This window comes from Rhipicephalus microplus, chromosome 5, assembly GCF_043290135.1.
Source record: "Rhipicephalus microplus isolate Deutch F79 chromosome 5, USDA_Rmic, whole genome shotgun sequence".
Lineage (NCBI taxonomy): Eukaryota > Metazoa > Arthropoda > Arachnida > Ixodida > Ixodidae > Rhipicephalus > Rhipicephalus microplus.
Genome location: NC_134704.1, coordinates 207,261,644 through 207,283,982, shown reverse-complemented (window position 1 = coordinate 207,283,982; position 22,339 = coordinate 207,261,644). Strand labels below are relative to the sequence as shown.

The window sequence follows — 22,339 nt, the reverse complement described above, 5'->3', positions numbered from 1 at the left end:
ACCTGCGGGGGCAATTACGTTCCGCGCGCAATCATTCAATTTCCGGCTTTGGAGGTTCGTCTCGGCTCGCTGGGTGTGGGAAAGGGCATGAATGTACCGGGTCTACAATGCCGATATCTCCCGAGCGTTAGAATTCCTGAGCGCGGGGGAGGTGGAGAGAGAGAGAGATATGATGGGAAAGAGTATCAAAACGCCTGTTTAAACTGTAGAAGCGCTGCTGTCGAGAGTAAGGTCAGCCCAGTAGGGAGTGACTTAATCTTAGTGGAAGCAGATTGGATGAGAGAATGTTGAGGCGGACCAGCAGTGGCCCCCTCCCCTTTTTCTTTGTTACCGCAAGATGCTTAAGACTGGAGGGAATCCGTTTCTCTTCAGTCGAGGCTGCAATCACCTAACTGATAGATCAGTACGACTCCGTACGATGCAACTTTTGTCTGGGCCGTAACCACTTGGTGGTCGAACAGTGAGACTAAGTACGTTGTATGTAGTAACAGTGTTGTAGGCTCTAACTTAAGAAAAGTTAAGTAGAAGATTAAGACGCTGTTGATGTCTGTGTTATCATGAGTGTGCTTCGGCAAGATGTACATATGACTGTAAATATTTCGCTGTAATATACCTTCAGGCTTTCATTACCTCCAACCTGCCTCCTGCTTCATCGACGCCGATCATCTCCTTGACGGGACTTCAATCCATATCAAGGAGATCAACGAACAAAAAGGAAAACTTAACTGGCGCAGTCGATAGGGATCGGCGAGCTCTGCAGCACCATACACTGGACCAGCGCTGAGAGGACCGAGGGTCAAGGCATCCAACAGCCACCAGCGGCAAAGTCGAGACGCTCCCACAGCAGCCAACTCCGGCACCGTGGAGGAGATCCGGGAACGACAGTGCATACAGGAAAGGGTGAGCAGGATTCCTTGCGTTCTTCTCTAGTTGGCATGGCAGTTTATGTGTAGAGCACATGGTGAGAACACGCGGGGGTGCTAAAACAATGGAGTCTAATGAAGATGAGGGTACGAGTGCGGCAGATGTGAATCGGAGTCGAGAATCATCCAATGATGGTATTCAAAATTCTGATCAGTCAAATGGGGCGACAGTGCTTACTCAGAGGCAAGAATCGATGCAGCAGGCATCTCAGGTTTTGCCGGAATCGAGCGAGGCGAGAACGCTTGAGCTTGAAATTCAAAAGCTCAATCTTCAGATTCAGTACGAAAAGCTATTGCAGGCTAGAATGAACGCGGAACGTCTCAATGGCACGTTGTCCAACTATGGGTCGGAGACGGGTGATCAGAGGCGCTGGGGTTTCGATTCTGTTCAGCAATGTGCAAAAGTGCTAAAAGAGTTCCGCCTGCCGAGTGACGCGGATGTCCCATTATGGTTTGAGGAAGTAGAAAAACTTTTTGCTACTTACCAGGTACCGCACGAGAACCGCGTGCATTTGGTTATGCCAGCGCTAACTGAGCGAGTCCGTTACCTACTGCGTAACCTCAACCCTGACGAGAGTGCAGATTATGAGTCAGTTAAAGCAGCAGTGCTGACGGAACTGAAGCTTTCTCCGGCAGAGTACCTGCTGAGGTTCGAAAGAGCCGTAAAGCGTAAGGAAGAGACGTGGGCACATTTCGCGTCCCGCGTGAAAACCTATTTTTCATACTACCTCCAAGTGAGAGAAGCCGACACGGTAGAAGTGATGGCAGAACTCATGGTTGCTGACCGCATAAAATCGGGCCTTAGTACGGAGGGTCTTGAGTATGTGAGATTAAGGGAAGGCGAGGGATGGCTTAGGCCAACTGAGATCGCGAAAGTGCTCCAAACTTTCGAGCAAGCGAAAGGGAAAGGGCGTGCTTCAAAGCAACCAACTGTAGAAATGGGGCAGAAGCCGGCGACACGAGTTGAGAAAGGGGCTCTGAAATGCCACTTATGTCACGGCTCAGGCCATTTCGCTAAAGAGTGCCCGAAGGCTAGTGATAAGGAGAACAACCCCAAGAAGGCTACCGAGCCAAAGCGGAAGGTTCAAAAGGTAACGTTATCCCACGAGACGGATACTAAAATACCTACTGGAGTACTTAGCGCAAAGGTGAAGTCTCTGAAACACGAGGGTGAAGGCACAGATAAACTGCAGTTAATTCCTGTATCATGTGCAGGCATATCCGCAGATGCGATTTTGGATACGGGGAGTGAGATAACCGTCATCCGGGAGAGTCTGCTTCCGCGAAGAGTGGTAGAGCCGTCTGGCACGGTAAGATTGGTGTCCGCTTTCGGTAAAACTATCGAGGCAAGGCTAGCTACGTTACCGGTCAAATTAAATAGCCCGCGAGAGGTTACGGAGCCTCAGAACGTCGACCTACTCTGCGCGTTAACTGATGAACTCGTCGAGGGCACAGATTGTTTGTTGACCAAGGACGATTGGAAGCTTTTGTTGAAGGCCAGCAGCCCTCTGGCACCCTGTCGAGCGCCGGCCGAGCCTGCTCACGAGGCGGAACGAGCAGTAGAGAAACAAAAGGTAGTTGCCTGCAATCTTACTTTGGAGGAGAAAGATGATTCCGGGGAAGGGGCGCAAACTGATGGAGAAAAGGAGGCGTCATTAGGCCAAAGAGTAGAGTTCCGCAATGTGCAGTTGGGTGACACTACGCTAAAGAAATGTTGGGAAGATGCGCGTAGTGGGAAATCCGGCATGTTTATTTCAGACGGACTATTATACCACTGCGACTCAATAGCAGGCACTCGAGTGAGTCAGCTAGTTGTCCCCAAAGATAAGCGCACTGAGGTGATGCACTTAGCACACGAGTCACTATGCGGAGGGCACCTAGGGTCAATGAAAACAAGAGCTCGCATTAGGTATAATTTTTTTTGGCCGGGTATGGCGAAGGAGATATTAGAGCATTGTCGTTCGTGCCATGAATGTCAAATTCGTTCAGACAAGCGTCGCACGGATAAAGTGCCTATAACTCCGCTCACTAGACCCGAGCACCCTTTCCAAGTTGTCAATGTAAATGTGATTGGACCCCTAGACACACCGTCAGCGAGAGGGCATAAGTATGCGCTGTGCTTAGTGGATCTTTGCACGAGGTGGCCAGAGGTGATCCCACTGCGCTCTTTGACAGCTAAGGCGACTTGTGATGCACTGATTGAGATATTCAGTTTCACAGGCGTTCCGGAGATGATCTGCTCCGATCAGGGCACTAATTTCAAATCGCAGCTCACGCAAACGATGCTGGAGAAATTGGGTTGCATGCCAAAATTTTCAACCCCAGAACACCCAGAAAAGATAGCAGCAATTAAGAACTTGGGACCACCGCGCACCAAGAAGGAACTACGCAGCCGGTTAGGACTTTGCGGCTACTATCGAGAGTACGTCCGAGGTTATGCAGAGGTGACGAGCCCGCTCACGCTGTTAACAAAGAAAGCGGTACCTAATAAGATACCCTGGCCGGAGGAAGCTCAGGCGGCATTTGAGACTCTCAAACGATGTTTGTGCGAGGCTGTGGCGCTAAACACCCCTGAGCCATCTCAGCCCTACTGGCTTTTCACAGACGCATCAGCTACGGCGGCGGGAGCATGTTTGGCACAAATGTCAGCCGAGGGAGAAGAGAAGCCTATCACCTTTGCAAGCCACCGCTTCTCACCGACCCAGATGCGTTGGTCAACAATTAAGAGGGAAGCGTTCGCAATAATATGGGCCTTAAAGAAGTTCGACTACTGGCTTTTCGGTGCCATAGTAAACGTCGTTTCCGACCACAATCCGCTGTCGTACCTTACAACTTCGACTCCGCACGGGGCGAAATTAACAAGATGGGCGCTGGCTTTATAGCGATATCATGTGTCGGTACAACATCGGAAGGGAGTATTTAACGGTAATGCGGATGCGTTATCTAGGCTTCAGAATAGTTCATGGAAGCCATCAGAATAACAGTGCCATGCCAACTGGGGGGGACGTGAATGTTCCTGCCCACGTGCTGCTGTATATTGTGGACTGTGTGATTGACAATTCAAGAAACAGACACTAGTGATCTCAATGCTTGAAGCAGCAATGCTGTACTTGATTGTTTAGCATGTATTTGTTTTCGTTTAGTGTATTATCCTGTAGTGTTGACTTGCAATTGTGTTTGATGCTTGTGTACAACTGTTGTGTGGTTAGAAAATCCAGTGACTTAATCGCGGCAGTGCTTTATCGTATCACTGAGCGTAAGACAGCCCAGTATACTCTTTAGGGGGGACGTGTTATGTTTTGCCGCTCATAAGTTGATCGTGCGGATGGGACAGCACCAGAAGCTTCGTTATTCAAAGTTTCTTTCTCGGATCTCTCTCGGTAACTATACACCACTTATCCTCTGGAATGCAAACCACGTCCGTCTCCTCCGCTGCTGGGGACAAATACACAATGTGAAACGAACCCGCTCTGCTAACCGGCTTGGAATGTTTGTGGTTTAGAGATAAGTCGCCGCGGCCGGGGGCAAACGCACAATGGGATTAAGCGACCCCGTCCTGCCTCCCCTGCCGGGCGCGAGCTCAGTGGAAGTAGGCGACACGCTCTGCCCTGGCGATCGGCCCAAAGTCGCAGCGATGCACGACCCGAGCACAGGGAAAGCGGAGAAAGTCAAAAGCCGCTTGCTACCTGCGGGGGCAATTACGTTCCGCGCGCAATCATTCAATTTCCGGCTTTGGAGGTTCGTCTCGGCTCGCTGGGTGTGGGAAAGGGCATGAATGTACCGGGTCTACAATGCCGATATCTCCCGAGCGTTAGAATTCCTGAGCGCGGGGGAGGTGGAGAGAGAGAGAGATATGATGGGAAAGAGTATCAAAACGCCTGTTTAAACTGTAGAAGCGCTGCTGTCGAGAGTAAGGTCAGCCCAGTAGGGAGTGACTTAATCTTAGTGGAAGCAGATTGGATGAGAGAATGTTGAGGCGGACCAGCAGTGGCCCCCTCCCCTTTTTCTTTGTTACCGCAAGATGCTTAAGACTGGAGGGAATCCGTTTCTCTTCAGTCGAGGCTGTAATCACCTAACTGATAGATCAGTACGACTCCGTACGATGCAACTTTTGTCTGGGCCGTAACCACTTGGTGGTCGAACAGTGAGACTAAGTACGTTGTATGTAGTAACAGTGTTCTAGGCTCTAACTTAAGAAAAGTTAAGTAGAAGAGTAAGACGCTGTTGATGTCTGTGTTATCATGAGTGTGCTTCGGCAAGATGTACATATGACTGTAAATATTTCGCTGTAATATACCTTCAGGCTTTCATTACCTCCAACCTGCCTCCTGCTTCATCGACGCCGATCATCTCCTTGACGGGACTTCAATCCATATCAAGGAGATCAACGAACAAAAAGGGAAACTTAACTGGCATCGCGCAATGTTTCTGCGATCTCAGATCGGTCAGCACTTGCTCCCTCGTGTCACAGAAGTCCAAGTGTGCATCCCTGCAAAGACGCGCCTTGGCATAACAGTGTGAGGCGAGACACTGGCCTTTGCTTCTAACGTGTTACGCTTCACGCTACGACGTCGGTGCAGTGCTTTCCCAGATTGACGATCAAGGCAGAGAAGAAGCGATAGCCCAGTATCGCAACGAAACGAAAATGAAAAAAAAAATTATGTTTGTGACAAGAACGAAAACGTAATTGAAACGTCATTAATTATTTCGTTCCGGAGCAAAAACGGATTATTTTTATTGTTTTTCGTTTCACAGGAAAACTTGGCGACATGGAACAACTGAGGTCATGCAAAGGGAGGAATATCCTGCATAACTGAGGGCACAAAATCAGTGCGTATCTGTAGGGCAGGCATCCCTAAGTTGAAGTGTGTCCAAATATTGTGGAAAACGAAAAAAAAAAGTTTCAACCATAGATGTTTGCATTTATTCAAGCGGGCTTTCGTATGCCTTTCACACAGGCCGCCCAGAAGTTTGCTTGATCAGAACAGTAGTCGCGTATATATGAGAATACCCTCGATGACGGGCTGCTTCTGAGATTATGCTCCCACTATTCACACACGCATACACACTCGCAAAAAAAACGCACACATTGAGCCTGTTCAGAATACTTCTAATTCACTGTTCAGAGAATCAAATACGATAGCTTCGAAAAGAACTGGTTTGCGTTATTTGGTTACGAACTCACGGTAAAACTACTTGCTCTTCCCTTAGGAGCGTTTTAATTTATTTTAGTCTGGTCCCGGGTTCCTAAAGAAAATCTTATGTTTTTATAGTTAATTTAACTTTAATGTTTTGAAGAAGAATAAAACCATTACAAACCGTTATGGAACGTTTTTTTCGCTCTGGAACGGAAACAGAACGGAACTTTTTGTGGTGGAACAAATCTAAGTCCAAACTGAAAAACCCTACAGCATTCGCTTCCCGCACGCTAACTCCTGTGCATATAAATTATTCTCAGGTTTATCAGGAAGGACTTGCCGTCGTCTATGGAGCCACGCATTTTCATCAGTACATCGCGGGCAGATATGTGACTGTTCTGACTGATCACAGGCCACTCCTGAGTATTCTAGAGCCCCAGAAGCAGATTCCGCTGCCATTTCCGCCTCGTATGATCCAATGGTGCATTAAGATGTCAGGATAAGACTACGACGTCTTGTACTGTCTAAAACCGACGCACTGAGCCGCTTACCTCTCAGCGAAACTATTGAGAATACACCTCAACTTGGCTGTGCTCATGTTCGAAGCGCTACCAAGGCCCCCCCACTGACGGTCGACAAAGTCACAATGGCCACGCAAGATGACCCACATTGTTCAAGCTGTACAACGCCCTGATGGAGGGCAGAGTTCAAAACTTCAAGAATGAGAATTTCAACGCTTTTAACAAGAGAGAAATGGAGTTAACTGTCATCGTAGTTGTATCAAATTGGGATAACGAGTTGTCATTCATGGCCCACTTCGACAACGAGCAAAGGCTCTCATTCATGCCGGACACCGAGGCGTCATCACAATAAAGTGCGCCCGCAGCTACATGTGGTGATTGGGAATCGGCAAGGGCACTGAGATAGCGGCAGAGTGCACAGCCCGCCACTTAAATCAATGTGCTCCGACGCGAGTTCCAGCACAGGACTGGGGCAGACCGAGCACACCTTCGTACACATTCTTGGTAATTCCGGATGCCTACAGTAAATGGGTTGAAATTCACCAAGTGAACTAAACGACATCGACAGATGTCATCAATTTCCTGCGTTTGTTGTTCGAAACTTTCGAATTACCCTACAAGGTGGTTTCAAACAACGGAATCACATTCGTGTCAGCCAAAATACAGAAACCCTACGAGTGACAACTGCATCACAGTGGTGAAATATGCTCCGAACAACCCAGCCACAAATGGACAGGCCAAACGCTATGTGGTAGAGCTAAAACGTGCTCTTGCAAGTACGGGGTCGTTGCAGCGGCGCATTGCACGCTTTTTTTTTTCAAGCAACTTGCAACGAGTCAGACGGGCCAGGTACCGGAGAATATCATGTTTTCTTGCGAGCTGTGAACAAACATCTCAGCTATTCTACCAGAACCGCCCTGAAAGGTCACACCACATAAAATAGACGCCTCGTGGCCGACTCGCTCGCTGGATTTCGTGCCGACCGGTTGTGCGCCCGCGCGCTCCGCGCGCTTGCGACCTTCGGCGTTACCGTAGCTCTGGCCGACTGGGCTCGCCCTACGTCACCTCCTGCCGCCGAAGGCCTTCGACGACAGTGAAGCTCTGACTTACTGGACCTGCTCTACGCCATCTACAGACGCCGACAACATCTCTCGCAAGTGTACCCCGTCCTCGGACTCCAGTGACCGTGTTTCCATCTTTCCTGTATCTCCTATCCCCTCAGTTTGTTGTTGCTTCTTCTTCCTCTTTTCTATACCTTTACTTCTACCCTTTTTATCCCTCCTCACCCCCATCCCCTGTGAGCCCTGTGGCGGTGTCGCTCACTGAAGCAGACAATAACGGGGCTCACTTTTCTCTTCCTTTCTTTTTATTAAGAACTCGCAGACGCCTCACGTTGCCGGTAACTCCACAAAGAACAACCAGTGGTCACCCGGCAGTTTCATAGATTGCCCGAATGAACGGCGCCCATCGTAAAAAAAAAACAAAATCGGCTGGAGATTTTGGCTTGTTGAAGCTAAAGCCCCTTCATCGCGTCTTCTACCGAAAAACGCATGGAGGGGCTTTAGACCGTGCATTCCCGGTTCCAGCCAGCTGCAGGGATGCGCCCTGCCCTCCACCTGACCTTCCCCCCACGATACTTGACGCCACGCGCCCGAGACTGACTGACTGTTGGGGCAATCATTGGGCCCGCGCACTGGTTGCGTCTCCTTTGTGCTCCTCATCCCTTTTATGGCCCACAGCGGACTCGAAAGCCAGCGCTCAGAGCATTTTGGACCATGCTGCGCACGAATGCCTTTCTTGAAAGTAATAAACTCAGTTCCCTGTTACGTACACTTGTTATTCCAGCTATCGTGGACATAACACAGTGCAAATAGGGTTATTTGTTCTTAAAAAAATTAACACCCCCCCCCCGCCTTTCAGCATTATATCCATCTCTTTTACTTTACTTCCATTATCAATGTTTTTATTTATATCGTTAAAATTGGAGATTCGCGCCATAAAAAGAGGAATGGATTTATTTAGTTATAGACTTCTTATTTATTTTAGAGAAAAACTGCCAGTCAAGTGTCGGACTTTGGGCAAAGGTATGTGGCGCAGTGGACGCAGCAATGTGTAGGAGATACAGCGGTATAGATAGTTTTGAACGAAAGCGTGATGAATAAAAATAGAAACGACATGAAATACGGTCCACAATCTCAAGCGCAAAACAAAAGCTATAGAAACAGTGCCCACTAGGTTATGTTGTTTCTGTAAAAAGTAAAAAGAACTCAAATACCAACTGTAGCAATAATAAAGTCGGCAATATTAAAAAGCGAGACGTTGCAGAATCAAAGTATTGAAGAATCGTGCCGAATCGAGGCTTTGAACCTCAAGCAATCAGTCTGATCAAGACGGCTAATAAAATGAAGCGCACTGTAATATATATGAAGGTGTAGTTATGAGCCATGTGAAAGAGCTAACACACGCAGAAAATAGTTGAGATCGACTCTTTCAAGAATCTTTGGTGGCAAATTGTTCCACTCTCTGCATGTGCGAAAAAAAATGTACCTGTATATAGGGGCTCAATCACACTTTCAAATTGCAGGCAAGCGTTTCGTGGCGCAAGATTGGTTCGATATAATTAGTTTTTTTGTATTGCCAGCCTATTATTATATATGAAATAATCACGTCTCCATTCCAGGGTCTCCAGTTTAGCGCTTTCCAGAAGAACTGACGGATATGTCTTACTTTTGGGCATTGAAAATGAATTTTATAGCTTTTAGCTGTATTGATTCAAGCTTATCTGTGTTAGCTTGTGTGTGCGGGTCCCAGACAGCCGATGAATATTCTAGTATTGGTATTACGTACGTTTCACATGAGGCCATTTAGGTTCGCTGCATGCCTTAGCAAGTGCCCATCTTAGGTAGCCTAGTATTTTGAAAGCCTTTTTCTCAGTATAAGACTCAAGTTCGTTCCATCTTAAATCAGATGTGAGGACAAGACCAAGGTGCATATACCACGAGACAAAGGACAAGAATTGATTGCCTAGGTTGTATTATTAGATTTTTAACGAATCTTTTTTGCGGGTTATGGTTATCGCCACAGTTTCTCTCGCGTTAAAGGTCATCTGTCATTTCGTGCACCAATCTTGAATCTTAGATAAAGAGTTATTCAAAAGAACCTGGTCGCTGGAAGCGTTGACTACTTTAAAGCACGCAGGCATCTGCAAAAAGCTATAGATTTGCTGGAATGTCACGGGTGGAATTATTGACACATAAACCAGAAAGAAAAGAGACCCAAGGACGGATCCCTGAGGTATGCCGGATTTAAGTGGCGTGGACGGCGAGTTGGTACCACCGTCTATAATATCGCGCCCGGTGAATATTTCTCCCAATTTCAAAGCCTGACCAGGGATGCGTTAGTTGATTAGCACTAATTAACAAACTAGTAAATAACTGTAGCTACCATGTAAGTTGTAAATCTCGCGAATGTGCTGTAAATTCAGGGGTCTATGGGGCACATACTTCGAATGTTCATTTTGTTTTGTTTTGTTTCCCTGGGAGGTTGGCTCATACCCACTCAGGGGGATTGGCCAAGAAAGTGTAGTGCAGTTTTTCTGTGATCATTTTAACTATGTGCAATGAATTGGTATTATAATAAGACTAATGTAAAAATAAAAACAACATAAAAAGAGCAAACGAAAAAAATCAAGTTGAGCAATTTTGAGATTTGAGGTGTTATGTTTACCACTCAGCTGCGTTTACTTCACTCTGCCCTTGAGAGTAATAAACATTTTTTTTTTATTGAAGATCACAAAGGTATACGCTTGGTTGCCTGGATATAACCGCAAACGGCATTGAAAGCATCCCTGTGGCAATGTCCCAAAGCTGAGGCGCCAAAGCTTAGCGCCGTTTCCGCCGTCAATCTAAGGCCTATTTTCCGAAATGGCATAACTAGTAACCTTTTTCTAAGTTTCTCGTAGCGGCGACAATACAAAAAATAATGATCTAGTGATTCCATTTCTCCGCAGATTGCGCAGAGGGGTGATGTTGTCTGACCAGCTCTGTGTAGATACAGGTTTAGGGGGGGACTTGAACTGGTATAGCGCATTACGGGGAAGAAGAAACGGCCGAGCAGACCGACACAAGAGGACAGAGCGCTAACTTCCAACTGAGCTTTATTGTCAAATTGCATCAAATAAGTAGACCGGCGCAAGCATACAAAACCACCCTAACGCAACGACAAGATAACACACAACATCACACGGTCACATATCACACATTCATAGGCGGTTACTCTGATTAAGGAAGGCCACTTCATGTTCAGATAAACACAAAGAAGGGGCACTAATACACGTGCTGCCAGCTCTTGCTATACAATGCGCTTCTATAATTTCCCGAGTTAATTGCGACGGGTGCTTTTTTATCACTTCACACTGGTCAAACATGGGGGTACATCCACAATCGCGACAGTGAATTCCAATGTGGCCCTGGATTGCTTTGTGAGCATTATAATGGTGCTCTTTTAGCCTTTCATTAAGGCATCGCCCCGTTTGGCCGAAATACCACATACCACACGAGAATGGAATCGCGTAAACAACCTCCACTACACACGGCACAAACCGAGTTTTGTGCTTAGTTGCGCAACCAGTGGTGTGTGATTTGAGAGGTTTGACAGTCGCAATTAACTCGGGAAATTATAGAAGCGCATTGTATAGCAAGAGCTGGCAGCACGTGTATTAGTGCCCCTTCTTTGTGTTTATCTGAACATGAAGTGGCCTTCCTTATTCAGAGTAACCGCCTATGAATGTGTGATATGTGACGGTGTGATGTTGTGTGTGTTATCTTGTCGTTGCGTTAGGGTGGTTTTGTATGCTTGCGCCGGTCTACTTATTTGATGCAATTTGACAATAAAGCTCAGTTGGAAGTTAGCGCTCTGTCCTCTTGTGTCGGTCTGCTCGGCCGTTTCTTCTTCCCCGTAATGCGCTATACCAGTTCAAGTACGATGAACCAACTCGCCCAATCTTCAACACTCGTAGGGGGGGACACGACATCGAAATTTAGTAATTAAGACTTCGAGCTTTCTGGACTGACTCCAGTGGGGTTGCCATGGAAACATGAGGTGGTTATAGTCTGTCCATGTAATTACTTTTTCTATCGTATCAGTGGAGAATGCTGATTTTCGATATCTTATAGCCGTGATATATTCTACATCTGGCAGTATGGACAAAACTGGCCCATCAAGTGCGGCTCGTGCTAAAGAATCGGCCAATTCATTTAATCTTAATCCACAGTGACCCGGAACCCATAGTAATCTCAGGAGTCTCAACTGCGGCGGTACTAATGTTTTGAATGTGCTTAGAATTCGAGAGTTCTCTGAAGCTGTCAGAGCTGCACAAACTGAAAGAGAATCCGTCATTATTATTGCATTGTTTTGATTTGATGGAAGTTTTCGAAGAGCTAAAGTAATCGCCAAGAGCTCCGCTTCAAAAACTGGAGTAAAATCAGTCAGTCTCACTGAAAAGAACCAGTCAAGCAAATCAGAGGCAATGCCTACACCTGCCTTTTGATTATTTACGGAAGCATCTGTGGCTATTATATTTTTAGTTTTTGCATGCTCCAAGTAATCTAATAATATGTTATTTAAAAATTTGAGGGATTGTAATTTGGCGTTTTGGGGCAATATATCATCATACTCAATAATAACATGACAAATCGAGTCATTAGTCTCAATTACATTTCTAATGTTCACATTTATACTTTGTAGATATTTTTGTACAAACATTATCTGAGGTGTGTGAAACCATGGCCAATGAGCAAGAAAGAAGGCGTCTGGGTTTGCGATAAAAGCATATTGAGATCTTCTTGCCGGTAAGCTATAAAATTTTAAAAATGCTTGTACGGTCAAAATTCGAAATTGACAAAGTAGTGTAGGCAGGCGCGCTTCCTGGTACAGTACGTTGATAGCCACAAATCTAGGGAGTCCCAGACACATTCGCAGTGCTTCTCGCTCCAAGAGAACTAGAGGTTTCGTTTTATAAGCAGGGCCACCCGAGAATAATATGCAGCCGAATTCCATGATGGAATGTTCGGATACGCGCACTTCGTCTTTTTTTTCTTTAAATACCCTATTTATGTGCTATACTATCGATCTTTACCTCAACGAATCCTAAATATTATTTCACGAGGTCATGAATGTGCCTTCCATAAGAATGCTCTCTTTTTACGCGTACCCCATTTTAATATTTACGTGGCACCGTAAAGTACACTATCTCAACGCTAGATGGAGCTACGAGGGCTTGATGGCTGTCGCACCCTGAAGAAAACTGGCCAGGGAACTTTTTTTTACCACACAATTCAAACACACTCTATACCAGCATAAATTAGATATATGCCAGTACCTAAATCCCAGAAAGCAATTGGATATCTTCAAGCACGTCTCCAGGGCAGCGATTCAAATGCGGTAAAACAGCCGATATTTCTGAGAGCACCCATAGGCGCTGTGCATTATTTTTTAATAAGCTAGGGAACTCGCACTATTTCTACTACAATACTGTAACTCCGGCAGAAGGAAGGTTTATGCAGTTGCCACTTGAAACCGTGAAAGCAATGAGAAAATCAGAAAGGGAGAGGAGTTATTACTTTTTTTCTCTACGGTCCCATAGAGTGACGTGGGGCCCCGCCTCCACCGTGCGGGAAAGCGCGCCTCCTGCTAGTGGCCCGGAACACTGGGGACGTTGAAACGTGCTCCGCGCTTTCCGCGCAGAAATTACGCACTAAACGTACTCACAAATGCACGCGAATAAGCGTCTCATTTCTTACTAAAGTGCTTATTTGGGCCGGTTGGTACATGGTCAACGAAGTGAAAAAACAGCGCGTAACACAGGACACTCGTCCGTCTCTTCTCTGTCCTGTGTCCTGTGTTACGCGCTGTTTTTTCACTTCGTCTCATTTCTTACTTTGCTGAGTCTGAAAAACGCGCGCTTTTCGCGAACGGAGACTGCAATGATTGCAGTGACCTTTGTGCACCCGGTAACTACAGCAGCATAGTTCCTTGTAGAGCCAGAGGCCATCCAAGGTAAATGATTCTCCGCTCCTCGCCCCTGCGAGTTAGGGGCGTGCGAGGGAGCTGTGTGATGTGGCGACGTGCGATCATTGCGCCATCTTTCGGGTAATGCCAAAAACGGAGCAGCGGGAAATAGTAGATAAAGATAGCTTGCCGTTTAACGGTGAATAACGTTATCCTGGGTGGCTTAGTGGTTAACGCCTCGTTTTCACGACGCAGAGGTCCCACGTTCGATTTCGCTTGCTTGAGTGCTTTCTTCGGAATTTTTTTTAGCGTTTTCAGATATATAGATACGTATACATATACGGTGCATGATATTGACGCTGACACTGGCGTCAAAATTCAGCCGAGGGTGCCTATATCATAGCAACCGCAATGAAATAATGCAAAACTCATGCCATATGCCTAAGTGAAAATGACCAATACACCCACTAGGATGAGTATCTTCCAATTCTTTAAGCACTTCAAAGTTTAGAAATAATTAGGCATCACTTAAATTCACACATACAGCATCACAACTTTTGAACAAACTACCCACAGACGTAACTAAACCACAGTGACCTACATATTACAAAACCAACCTACTTTCTTGCCGCGCCTCTAATAAAAATGCCCCGTATGGCTGCCCTTGCACTCTTTTCTCACATGCTGTAGTGTTTGTACAGCAGAAGATGGTATAAGAGCCCTCTTACGGAAGTTACGGGAGACTAGCTGGCTTTATAACGTAACTGATGTTGGGGAAAATCGTAGACGAAACGGCAGACTCAGTATACATCAGTGGCCTCTTTCACCAGGTCTTCCATTAAGTTGACATCTGAAAATCAAGCTTATGATCGCGAGCTATAGTTCACAGTGAACAATAACCGCAAAACGTAGCTTGAAAATGCGCTTTCGTACGCAACCGTGCCTCAGGTTCTCATCTCTCTGACCATGTTTTTGCACAAGTGTTCCCTGGAATAAACAAAGTGGCACGGAATATTCCACATATCTAGGAACAAGTCATACAATTGCAAAACACGTTTTTATTCACTAGGCATTAGTAGTTATTCGCCTCTTCAATTGGTAAGCTCTCCATGCCACTGCGATATGGGTAGTTTTGTAATTGCTCTGAGCGTTGCACTTGCACCGCCCGACATGCCTGTTTGTGATTTACTTTTTCAGCATAATTTCTTTGTTAGCACACGCTAGTATTCTAGCTATCTTAAGTTGTATGTATTTCTGCCTTCAATCAGCTTTTCTGTGCAATGGTCATTTGAGAAACAGCGAGACTTTCTTGAGAAAAAGTAAAATCAGGTGTATCGCTTACGGGAATTGACGTATCCACCACAGGTTTTCCAATGCCACAGTACAGCTGCTCATTTCGGCATGATGTAGCTCGGACGGGCCACTGAGGAACACTCGGTCGTCAAGAGTGTTCGAGAGATGTTCGTGGGTCAGCACCTTGCCCAGCTGCGATGGTTCTACGGGTCCCAGCACTGAGCGACAGAATGCAAATAAAGATGAAGTGTAATAAAGCCAACCTAACAAAAGACAAGCTCCCCTAAGCTATCCTGAGCTTGAAGTGAAACTCGTTCGCTTGTCTCCACCTACCCTAAAAAGCACGACAGTTTAAGCACGGACGAGATCAGTGCTCCGTGGCCTTAGTGTTCTTGTGTTTAGTTATCGTCATGACATGTCTACTGGGCGAGGCCTTGCGCATGCTTGGCATACAGGCACGTGCACGTATACACACATCATAATATATACAAATGAATATTGTGATGACGAAGACCGACAGAGGAGCTCTGGCACAGACGCACCCACTAAGCGAGTGAAGTAGAAGGGGGGAGAAGAGAGAGAATTGACTAGCATGCTCGACCAACTGGTGTTTTTTTCTGTCTAAGCCGAAACAAATACGACCTGCCCGCGCAGATAAGAAACGAAATATATCTTTACCTGTCAGAGCAACATCCTCGGCTATCGCAGCCATCACCACAAGAACGCGGAGACAGTGACCTGCTGCGGAACACTGCCCCTCACATGGAAGACTCGCCCGTATGGCGTTAGTTTCTTTCCTAAGCTATGGTCGCCGAGCGGGATGTCTCGTTGGTGCATAATGATCTCTCACCTTTCACATGTTCAGGTCCCACATGTTGAATTGAATTCAACTTTATTTGTCCTGAAATTCTTACAGGATCGGGAGCAGAGGCTAAAGGCTATATAGCCTGACATGGGGCCTCTGCTCCTAAATACAGTTTGGCACGCAGGCTGCTTAATCTGTCGCATTATTTTTCAGAAATAAATATATAACACAACAAATACTACACAAAAATAAATAAATACACAATAAATAAACTATAACACAACAAAACTTAGCATGGTCTTGTTACACAATTTCAGGGAAAACATTAGAAAATCACTAAATCACAAAGGCGTCATCTGAAAAGAAACTTCATCAATACAGAATGTAAAATAAAGCATCAGAAAAGAAACTACAACACATAATTCAAATTGATAGATAGGATGTAACAAATCAAGTACAGAAACTTTCATGAGCATACTCAATGTCATGGTTCATTAGGATGGACTTGATAATAGTGTTCTAAGGTGCGGAATTGAAATCTTTGAGACCATGTAAACGATTTAACATTGTGGGTATTTCATACTGAACGTGTTGCTTGCCTTAACTTGTCCTTATTGCTGGGATTTTCCGATGTTCCTGACGTATGGTACAATGAGTGTTGTCAGGCGGGTTCTGAAGACACATTGGCTTGTTTTGTTTAATCCACTGTAGAAGTTTGAAATGATACAGCTTTGTTACCTTAGTAATGCGTATATTTCAAAGAGTGGTTTGGTTTTAAGTCCTCGATAATACCATGGTATTTGTCAAATGCTCGCAAAACTCTTTTTTGCAGAACTAGTAATTTTTGATAGTTTGTTTGTGTAGTAGTACCCCATACCAAGATACCGTGTGTCATTTTAGAGTAGAAAAGGGCATAATATATTTCTAATTCTGAATATTTCTAATTGTGACAGCGCTTAGCTTTTCTCGTATGCACATATATATATATATATATATATGTGTGTGTGTGCCTACAAGGAAAGCTAAGTGCTTGAAAGGTTGCAAACCAAAGCTGAGGTTTGATCGTTCATCATCGTTCATCAGTGCCACTAGGGCTGTTGTTCCGTCTTCATGCCGTCTGAACTTAGCAGATGAAGGTAACGTGTGTGATTGGATGATGCCATCAATGATGCATCCAACCATCTCACTATTTTAGCAGGCCTTTAGTCGAGATAACCCGTCCGCAAGGACATGAACCACTGCTCGTGGCATCACGACGGGTCCAGCGCGTGTTAGTGCGACCATTAAGAGGCAGTAAATTTTGTCCACCTGAGACTAATGAACCAGATTCTCGTGCGTTGTCGCAGTATTCCCGAAAATGCTTATCAATGTCCGCATCGAAAAAGTTTCAGGCAAATAGACAACTTGTGTCACACATCGGATGCGATTCGGGCAGGTATCTCAACCGAGTGTCAGCGTGGACAGGACAGATCACCCCGGTGCAGCGAACACAGCCTAACGGGGACATCGCGGGCAAGTCCTCATAAGTTTCCACATGGAATAAACCAAGCCGAGTGACAGAGCCTATACTGGCCACCAAACAACACACGATAACATGCCTAGGCATGATCGCGACGTGGCTGGTTCCGACCGCTGCGGTGAAGCTAACATCAGCCACCAAAAACATTGTCGCGCGGCCCATCGACAATGCCTGCAGTCATCATGGTGGCCGAGTGGGATGATGAACACCGACGCTGACATATATATATATATATATATATATATATATATATATATATATATATATATATATATATATATATATATATATATATAGTATGGCGCGAAGCCTTTAAACTGTGGGTCGTCCTTTTCGTAGAAGGAATAGCAGCTCGTGCAGAGAGTTGGTCCCCACACCCCACATTGACTGTCACCATTTTGTATGCTTGCTGTGTGCCGGATAATAAACGCTCTAACAATTTGGTGGAGAGTGCTGAGAGTGCTGTGTCCTTCAAACACCTTCTGTTCACATTCGATGCTCTTGGAGCTTTGATCCCGTATCATGCCTTCTACCATGCACCAAGACGCCGCTCAGTAAACGCTTCTTCCTGCGCCGACGCCATGTAATGGTGTCCCCCGCATCGGCGACCCTCCTGTATTCACCAGCGCGAATGGCACCGACGCCGAGAACTGGCTTGCCATCTACGAACGTGTCAGCATCCCCAATAATTGGGACGATAAAGGTAAACTCGGCAACCTGGTATTGTACCACATGCTGGCCCCACACGCGAGGTAGAAAACCAGGTTGCCGAGTCTCACCTTGCCATTTCTTCCATTAGAATTCATGCCGTTGCTACTAAACAGCGCAAAGATCAATGAATTGCCTCACTGGCAGACTTGCTGACTGATCTATCTACTCCATCCACTCACGCGTTGCGTCGTCAAGCCCACCATTTCGCCGTTCGTGACATCTTCCACCGACGCAATTACAACGATGACGGCCGCCAGAGGCTACTAGTCATACCCCGCAAACTACGCATTGACATGTGTGAATTCTTTCACTCTGATCCGCAATGTGCGCACTTCGGGGTATCGCAGACTTACCTTCGCATTCGCCAACGGTACTTTTAGTGCGGCATGTACCGCTACGTGGAAAAATTCGTTCGCTCCTGCACAGATTGTCAGCGCCGCAAAACGTTCAACGCACCTGTCGCCGGTAGGTCTGCAACCTCTACCTTGCCCTGCCAGGTCATTTGGGTGCGTTGGCATTGATTTGTATGGGCCACTTCCGCTAACGTCGGCTGGTAACCACTGGGTCATTGTCGCTGTGGACCACCTCACGCGATACGCCGAAACTTCCGCTCTTCCCGCGGGGTCCGCGAGCAATGTGGCCTCCTTCCTGCTCCAACGATTCATGCTGCGACACGGTCCACCTCAGAAACTGCTCAGTGATCCAGGCTGTGTCTACCTGTCTGAAGTCGTCGAAGCCATTCTCAAAGAGTGCAACGTTGTTTACCGCGAAACTGCTGCTTACCACCCGCAGACAAATGGCCTCACCGAACGCTTCAACCGTACGCTCGGCTACATGCTCTCCAAGTATGTCGCCGCCGATAACACAAATTGGGCTGCCATTCTACCCTTCGTCACCTACGCATATAATACCGCTCCTCAGAGCACTACAGGCTTTTCACCTTTCTATTTATTACATGGAAGGCACCCGTGGCACACCATCGACACGATACTTCGTACAAGCCAAATCCGTCCAAGTGGGCGCCTATTTCTGCTACAGCCAAGCTTGCTGAAGAGTGTCGAGAGCTTGCAAAGACCTTTACTGCGCATGATCAAGAGCGGCAAAAAGGCATTCGTGCTGACACCAGCACTATTGCGCCCTCATTCCTCCCTGGAACGCTCGCCTGGCTCTCGATTCCTACCACTGCAACTGGATTATCTTTAAAACTATTGCCCAAATACGAAGGCCCCTGCCGTGTCGCCGAACGCAATTGTCTGTAAACTAGTCGATCGAACCTGTAGCGCCCTCGATCGGGCGGCGCGCAAACCGGAGAGCACGCGATGATGACAGAAGAAAATAAAGAAGGCGCTAGGCCGTGGCACGTGAAGCCTCGGCTCGCGTTCCGGGTTGGCATCGGTTATCGTTCGGGCGTGTCTCTCTTTCGCTCCTGTGGCATAAGCCTACTAGTGGTGACCCGGACGAAGACAATGACTGACTCGAATGCACCCTCAACCGAACAAGCCTCACGTCCGCAGGACGTCTCGGCCGTGCAACTGCGTCTCCCATCTTTCTGGCCCCAGGACCCGCAAGTTTGGTTTCATCAGGTCGAGGCGCAATTCTCCCCGTACCGCATCGCCTCGGAAACGACACGCTACTACCACGTAGCCTCTGTCTTTCCTCCTGACGTTGCCAGCGAGCTCTCCGACGTCCTCTCCAACCCCTCGGACACTACGCCATATCAGCACCTTAAAACCAAGGTGCTGGAATGATTCATGCCTTCGGAACGCGTCCGCCTACAGCAGCTCCTTGCAGAGGGGGACCTTGGCGACAGGTGCCCCTCCCAACTACTGCGCCGAATGTGACAGCTTCTTGGGAAGCACGACGTCTCTGCCCACTCAGCGTTGCTTCGCGAGCTCTTCCTCCAACGCCTTTCTCAGCCAATCCGCCTCGTCCTCGCGGCGGCCGGCGACGTCAATCTCAACCGCCTGGCGGAGCTCGCCGATCAGGTTCATGAAGCGACCTCCCCATCTGTCAACGCTGTCTTACCACCAGCAGACACAGCGATTTCGCGCCTTGAGGCCCGCATCGACGAACTCGCCGCCTCCATTGCCGCACTCCGGAGCCCCCTGCAGGAGACTCGTTCGCCTCGTTCCGGTCGTCGAGCTCTTCCACGCACACGAGATACTCGGAGTCCCAGCCCTCCACCCCTCTGCTGGTACCACCGGCGTTTCCGACACCGAGCCACGAAGTGTACACCCCCATGTTCGTGGCAGGGAAACGCCTGGCGGGATCACTGACGGCGGCGTGTGATCTTCCTTCTCGTCCCAGCCGCCTTTTCATGGTCACGGACCAGCTATCGGGCGCCAGGTTCCTTATAGATACGGGCGCGGAAATTAGCGTTGTGCCCCCGACTAAGGCTGATCGTTCAAAATCACAGGGGCAATTGCTTCGTGCTGCCAACGCCTCGTCTATAGCAACGTATGGGCTCCAATCTCTCACCCTCGACTTCGGCCTTCGCTGCATTTTCCGGTGGGTTTTTGTCATCGCAGACGTGGTTCAACCGATCATCGGCTCGGACTTCCTCTCATACTTCGATTTGGACGTCAGCGTGCGGCGGCGCCGCCTCATAGATGGTAAGACTCGTCTCTCCATCTCGGGAGTCCTGTCCGACATCGCTCCAATGGCCATCCGCATGCTGATACCTTCCTCACCGTACGAAAAAATCTTGGCGAGTTTCCCGGAGTTAACTAAACCGTGCAACCTCACTCAGCCGCCTAAACATACGGTGACACACCACATCGTCACCCGGGGTCCACCGGCAGCCACTCGACCACGCCGCCTGTTCGGAGACCGCCTAGCTATTGCTAAACGGGAGTTTGACCACATGCTGCAGCTCGGCATTATCCGCCCGTCGTCAAGCGCTTGGGATTCCCCGCTGCATTTGGCGCCAAAGCGTGATCCTGGTGACTGGCGTCCTTGTGGGGACCATTGAGCGTTGAACGCCAAGACTGTCCACGACAGCTATCTTCTACCTCACATCCAGGATTTTACATCGCGCCTCGACGGCTGCACAATTTTCAGCAAAGTGGACCTTGTTAAGGCGTACCACCAGATTCCTGTCGAGCCCGCCGACATACCTAAGACCGCCATCACGACGCCCTTTGGGTTGTTTGAATACGTGCGGATGCCTTTTGGACTCCGCAATTCGGCTCAAACTTTCCAGTGGTTCATTTCTGAGGTCACACGGGGTCTTCCTACTGTGTTTGCGTACCTTGACGATGTCCTCATCACCAGCCGCACACCTGAAGATCATGAGCACCATCTACGCGCTCTGTTCCAACGTCTTCAGCAGTACGGCCTCGTTGTGAACGCCTCTAAGTGTACTTTCGGCGTATTTGAGCTCGAGATCTTGGGCCATCACATATCATCCAAAGAAATACGCCCTCTCCGGTCCCAGGTTAAAGCAATTCAGGATTATCCTCAGCCTACAACACTGTGCCAATTACGCCAATTCCTGGGGCTTGTGAATTTTTCCAGGCGTTTCATACCACACTGTGCCGAGCTGCTACGACTGCTCACCGACCTCTTTCGATCGACCGCCGGCCCGTCCTCCGCCATTCCTTGGTCGTCAGAGGCCCAGGCCGCCTTTGCTGCTGCTAAGCAAGCGGTCGCTAACGCCGTGCTTCTCATTCATCCACGCAGCAACGCCCCTACTCGGTTGATGGTGGATGCATCCAGCGTGGCCGTCGGAGCCGTCTTACAGCAGTGCATTAACTCCGAGTGAAGACCCTTGTCGTTTTACTCTCGGAAGCTACTTCCTGCTGAGACCCGCTACAGCGTCTTTGGCCGGGAATTACTATCCATCTACGCTGCAATACAGCACTTTCGGCATTTCATGTAAGGATGCTCGTTTTACGTGCTGACTGACCATAAGCCACTGGCGTATGTTTTCCGCACTAACTCATCCAAGTACGTGCCCCGTGAACTCCGCAATCTGGCTTATATATCGGAGTTCACGACTGACATCCGCCACGTGAAAGGAGCTGACAACACCGCCGCAGATGCCCTTTCTCGTATAGCCGCGGTTGACTCTCCACCGCCAACCATCGACTGGGCCTCATTTTGCTCGGCACAGCAGGATGATAGAGTGCTTGCCACTTTTCGGGAGAACCCCCGTTTTCTCCGACTACGCCTGGTGCCCCATCCATTATCATCTGAGCGTTTGTGGTGCGATGTCTCAGCTGACCTTCCCCGCCCTTTTGTTCCCGCTTCGTTACGACGCACCGTTTTCCACTCCTTACACGACATCTGCCACCCTGGCATTCGGGCTACTCAACGTCTTCTCACCCAGCGCTATGTCTGGCCCGGAATCAACGATGATGTGCACGCTTAGACGCGCGTGTGCCTGCCCTGCCAGATGACAAAGGTCTCCCGTCATACTA

General features: G+C 47.9%; 2 protein-coding genes across 4 annotated transcripts in view; one reads left to right on the top strand and one right to left on the bottom strand.

The window, feature by feature from the left end:
* LOC119173552 (N-acetyltaurine hydrolase) overlaps window positions 1-22,339 on the bottom strand; it is a 258,004-nt gene that overhangs the window by 194,346 nt on the left and 41,319 nt on the right. For all 3 annotated transcript variants that reach the window (XM_037424359.2, XM_075896417.1, XM_075896418.1), the window contains exon 2: window positions 14,933-15,101. In XM_037424359.2, coding sequence (XP_037280256.2) covers window positions 14,933-15,101 — 169 coding nt within the window. The remainder of the gene's footprint in view (window positions 1-14,932; window positions 15,102-22,339) is intronic.
* LOC142818103 (uncharacterized) lies at window positions 542-5,326 on the top strand. Its single transcript, XM_075896416.1, has one exon. It carries the CDS (start codon window positions 959-961, stop codon window positions 3,803-3,805), a length of 2,847 nt encoding a protein of 948 aa, XP_075752531.1. The 5' UTR covers window positions 542-958; the 3' UTR covers window positions 3,806-5,326.

What these genes read in the sequence shown, in the direction of transcription:
- LOC142818103 (XM_075896416.1), top strand. Translation starts at nt 959, where the DNA reads ATGGTGAGAACACGCGGGGGTGCTAAAACAATGGAGTCTAATGAAGAT.